Source organism: Podarcis tiliguerta (assembly GCF_965153285.1).
Source record: "Podarcis tiliguerta genome assembly, chromosome: 4".
In the NCBI taxonomy this organism is placed as follows: Eukaryota; Metazoa; Chordata; class Lepidosauria; order Squamata; family Lacertidae; genus Podarcis; species Podarcis tiliguerta.
Genome location: NC_139537.1, coordinates 92102903 through 92107951, shown reverse-complemented (window position 1 = coordinate 92107951; position 5049 = coordinate 92102903). Strand labels below are relative to the sequence as shown.

General features: G+C 44.2%; 1 protein-coding gene and 1 long non-coding RNA gene across 2 annotated transcripts; one reads left to right on the top strand and one right to left on the bottom strand.

The window, feature by feature from the left end:
- Positions 1-356: 356 nt before the first annotated feature.
- On the bottom strand, positions 357-4197 carry LOC310676758. The gene is made up of 2 exons (XR_014510721.1): positions 4109-4197; positions 357-1036 (listed from the first exon to the last, which is right to left on the bottom strand). It is a non-coding gene; the product is annotated as an uncharacterized lncRNA (long non-coding RNA).
- Positions 976-5049, top strand: LOC310676757 (2-oxoglutarate receptor 1-like). The gene is made up of 2 exons (XM_083438876.1): positions 976-1074; positions 3979-5049. The coding sequence occupies exon 2, from the start codon at positions 3986-3988 to the stop codon at positions 5030-5032; it is 1047 nt and encodes a 348-aa protein (XP_083295002.1). The 5' UTR covers positions 976-1074; positions 3979-3985; the 3' UTR covers positions 5033-5049.

The following is a 5049-nucleotide window of genomic DNA, read 5'->3' as shown; positions in this document are numbered from 1 at the left end:
AAAAAATACGGTATTTTTAAAAACACTTAAAAAACAGGTTTTTATATGTGTGTAGATTCCACCCAACACTTCTGTAGTAGTTCTTTGACATGGTTATATAAACAAAGTGACAGCAAGATCTTATTTTAGGACCAAGAAATACTTCTGTAGAATTAGAAATTAAGGTTGATTCCAGATAACCCACTTTTGGAGCATTCATCCTGATTTGTTTGCACAAAGTTTGGGAGACGATAGACAATGTTGGCTCTTTTAAGTCAGCATGAATTCTGATTTGTTTGTGGGAAGTAGGAAATTTCTGAAAAAGACAGTTAAGAATGAAAATTGTGGCCTTCTTAGATCACTAGGCAGAACTTGAACAATGTTCAATATATTTATTGACTTCCTGCCTCTACATAGTTCCTTAATTACCATATTATTCTGATTGTTACAGTTGGTCTACGATGACAGGGTGGCATTCCATCATTAGAAGCAGAGGGCAAATTAAGTGAATGTATTTCTCCATTTCTGCTCCTCTCGGCTATCAACCTTTTATTTCTTGGTGCAGAAGGAATTCGTTGCACAGGGAGCATAAACAGACACTCAGAGGAAACTAGGATTAAAGTATTTCCCTCACATCAATGAGCTACGCAGAAGAACGATGGCTTGCTTACATTCCTGTGGGAGAAATCTTCCCAGGTGGATGGTTAGAGCTATATGACTGATTCATCACCTTTCCTCCATGAAACACTGCCTGGTAAACCTTAGACACCCATAACAGCGAAACTGGACAGGCTGTGAGCAGTTTCTGCTGCAAAGGGTGGGACAGGAGACAACTAGACACAAACATATAGAGCTGCCCTATGTTGCACAGGAGTCAACGTAGGGCAGAGTTCCTCCCTTTCCAGACCGTAGTGCAAGCATTTGTTTCTCTCTCTTCCTGCAAATATGGAAATGGATCTCCGTGGAACTTCAAAGTTGCTCCAGTAGTTGAGGAGTGTCGTCTTTTGCCAACCAGCTCCCTTTGTAGCCAACTAGTTTGCTGCCTTCTCATTTCCGACTATGAAGAGGATCAGAGGGGATACAAATCACTGACAGGTACACAAACCTTCTGACGTTAAAAACAACCAAGAGAAAGCTGGGGAACGTTAAACGGTGTGTGATTTATAACGTAGGATTTCCATGCCGATTACAGCATCATGCAACAAATCCCGTGCAAAATCATGTGCTGACTTGGCTATTATGAGATTGTGAGAATGCAGAAAATGCACAAACTCAGCCGGGGTGGTGAAGGAGCCGTTAGCAGTATTCCCTTGTGTGTGAGAGTTAAAGAGGGGCTTCTTGTTCCAAGTCTGGGCTTGCGATGCTTATTTTTTAAAACCAACTTCTTGTTTTAAAAAGGACCTCTTGTTCCAAGTCTGTGCTTGCTACCTGCAGTTACTTCAAATGCTTATTTTTTAAAATCAACTTCATCTTTAAAAATAATAATAATGGGTTGGTTAGTCAGAATGCACCTTTTTAATCACATATTTTTTAAAAAAATCAGAGCCAATCTAACCAATGAACTCTGAATACAGAACCCAGGCCTGTAGCCAGAGGGAAGCGGGGGGGGGGGGGCTGCCCTCCCCATAATCTTCTCTGCTCCCCCTTTTTTTTACAAATAATTTTAAAATTAGGAAATCCCCTACCCCTGCCTTTAAAAGGTCCTGGTGAAAACATAAAAGGAAGGGAAGGACTGATAATGGGCAGAACAAGGAAATGAAAGGAGTTAAGGGAAGCTGAGGAAGAGAAAAGGTGGAAGTAGGAAAGCAACCCGAGGGCGGGTTGGCAGAAGAAGGAAATCAAAGAGGTGAAGAATGGAAATCAAAGAGGTGAAGAAGGAAATCAAACAGGTAACGGTAACAATGATCATCATTAACATAGCCTTAATGAATCTTAGCAGGTGGCGCTGTGGGTTAAACCACAGAGCCTAGGACTTGCCGATCAGAAGGTCGGCAGTTCAAATCCCCGCAATGGGGTAAGCTCCCGTTGCTCGGTCCCTGCTCCTGCCAACCTAGCAGTTCGAAAGCACCTCAAAATGCAAGTAGATAAATAGGTACTGCTCCGGCGGGAAGGTAAACGGCGTTTCTGTGTGCTGCTCTGGTTCGCCAGAAGCGGCTTAGCCATGCTGGCCACATGACCCGGAAGCTGTACGCCGGCTCCCTCGGCCAATAAAGCGAGATGAGCGCCGCAACCCCAGAGTCGGTCACGACTGGACCTAATGGTCAGGGGTCCCTTTACCTTTACCTTTAATGAATCTTAAGTAATACATTAATGTGTAAACTGCCTCTCTACTTTTCTGGCATCCACTCTCCCCCATTCCCCAAACTTGGAGGCTGGCGACAGGCCTGCGCAGATCCTGTTTCTGCAGATGCTTCTATAGTGCACAGAACCCTAAATTTGGGGGTTCATTAAAGATGGAGGGTCAGCACATATACCCAACTTCCCCACGCCCCAACCACCAGCAGTTTCCACATGTACTTGGTATAACTTCAGGCTTCTGAGAACCTCCTTGCTCTTGGAGTTAAGTTGTAGGAAGGACTCTTGAGCAGGGAGGGAGGGATTTGCAAAGTTTGGGGTTCTTTTTGGTTCTCATTTTTCCAATCTTAAATTCAGTTCTCCATATTTGTGATTAGGGATGCTGGGGTCCTTACGAAAATTATTTCTCCCATTGTGAATTTCTCCTTTTAAAAATTGTGTAGGTTTGGCAAATATGCACATTCTTGCAAGCAGCACAATGGATTTTATACGTTTTTTTCACTCATATACGCACTTACGTGCATACTTTAATACAGTGATTTTACTGCATATTGCTCGGCTGTGCATATCGCTTGCATTGCAAAATTTAGAAAAGTGCAAATTTCAATGGTTGGTCATGTTTCAGCTCTTGTATTGTTTTAGAAAGAGCAAATTTGGTGAGTTCACTTTTAACTGAAATATGAATTTACTTTTTCCTCCATTCCAACTCTTGGGGGAATGGAAGAAAGGAGGAGAATTGAGGAAAAAACAGCCCACCCTCTCCATCCATGTCTGTCTGAGCATTTAGGCATACAGCAGTGGGTGTCCTCTCTCTTTCTCTCTGGATGCATTACACCCTTGGGGAACTTGTGGTGGACTTTAGGAGACAGAAGAGCAATGTCCAGCCACTTTTGATTGATGGGGTCTGTGTGGAGAGGGTAACAACGTTCAGATTTTTGGGCATTGAGTTACAAGAGGATCTGTCCTGGAGTGTCAACACAAGGGGGCTTGTGAAGAAGGCGCAGCAGAGACTGCATTTTTTGAGAATACTAAGGAAAAACCATCTTCCGCAGAAACTGCTGCTTGCCTTCTATCACTGTGCCATTGAGAGCGTGCTTACTTATGGCTTATGTGTGTGGTACGGAAGCTGTACTGCCCAGGACAGGATGGGGTTGCGCAGGGTTGTGAAGGCAGCAGAGAGCATTGTTGGCTGCCCACTCTCCACCTTAGAGCAGATTTATGCCACAAGGTGCCATAGGAAGGCACTGGACATAGTAAAAGATCCATCGCATCCTGGTCACTGTCTCTTCGAGCTCTTGCCGTCGGGACAGAGATACAGGACGATGAAGACAAGAACAAGCCGTCTTAAGAACAGCTTCTTCTCCAGAGCGATCTCGGCCCTGAATGGGAAGCCCGGACTTTGAAAGTCATCAAATCTCCTTTGCTGTATTTTACTATATTTTTTTAATTAGTGTTTTTATGGAGCAGCCAAGTAATTTCGTTGTCCCCGAAGGGGGCAATGACAATAAAGTTATTATATTATTATTATTATTATTATTATTATTAAAACCATGAGAACATTTCACAGAGCTAACCCCCTGATTATATTGCACTTAACTGCATCCCCAGAAGTTTTCTTCCTATAGCAAAATAACTTGAGCATGTTGTTTTTGAAACTTGTCTAAGCCAAACCCACCCTCTTTTCTCTCTCCCGCCCTCATGAAGTCTCACCATGGTTGCTATGGACGCAACTGCCTTTGAAAATGCAACCAACCAGACCAGCGCGCTGCCAAGCTACGCTGCAGTTGCTGTTGAGAACTGCACTGACGATGTGCACGGACTCAGGAAATCCTACCTGCCCCCCTTGTATGGCATGATCTTCTCCGTGGGATTCCCAGGCAACATCATGGCGATTTGCGTGTACACGTTCAAGATGAGGCCCTGGAAAAGCAGCACCATTATCATGTTCAACTTGGCCTGCACAGACCTCCTGTACTTGTCCAGCCTTCCTTTCTTGATTCACTACTACGCCAATGGAGAGCATTGGGTCTTTGGGGACTTCATGTGCAAGTTCATCCGCTTTGGTTTCCACTTCAACTTGTACAGCAGCATCCTCTTCCTGACCTGCTTCAGCATCTTCCGATACATTGCAATTGTCCACCCAATACAGTCTTTTTCCGTCCGGAAAAAGGCATGGGCTGTTGCGGCCTGCGTTGCATCTTGGGTAATTTCGCTGCTGGCCATGGGTCCCCTCAACTTTTTGTTTACTTCGACGATGGAGGAGAACAAATCTCTTTGCCTCGACCTTACCAGTTCTGAAAACGTGGATGTTATCCGGTGGTACAACTGGTTTTTAACTGGCCTGGCCTTCTACTTGCCATTAATAACGGTGACTCTTTGCTACACTGTGATCATCTATACCTTGGCTACAGGGCCCCACACTCAAAACCCTTATAAGCAGAAGGCTCGTAGACTTGCATTTTTCCTCCTGGTAGTCTTTTATGTGTGCTTTCTACCTTTCCATATTTTTAGGGTTGTTCGGATTGAACTAAGGCTCTACCGAGTCAGCTGCAATATTGAAAACCAGATCCATGCTGCCTACATTCTATCCAGGCCACTGGCTGCCCTGAACACCTGTGGAAACTTGTTACTTTACGCCATAATCAGCGATAATTTCCAGCAAGCCGTTCAGTCTCTTCTGAGATGCAAGTTGAGCCACTTAATGCAACAGACAGGGGGTAGCAGTGACTTCAATAGATCTGGAATATTAAAATTGTGAACGGATGCATTTCTCTT

Excerpts from the sequence above, each read along its gene's own strand:
- LOC310676757 (XM_083438876.1), top strand. The coding sequence starts at position 3,986 with ATGGTTGCTATGGACGCAACTGCCTTTGAAAATGCAACCAACCAGACC.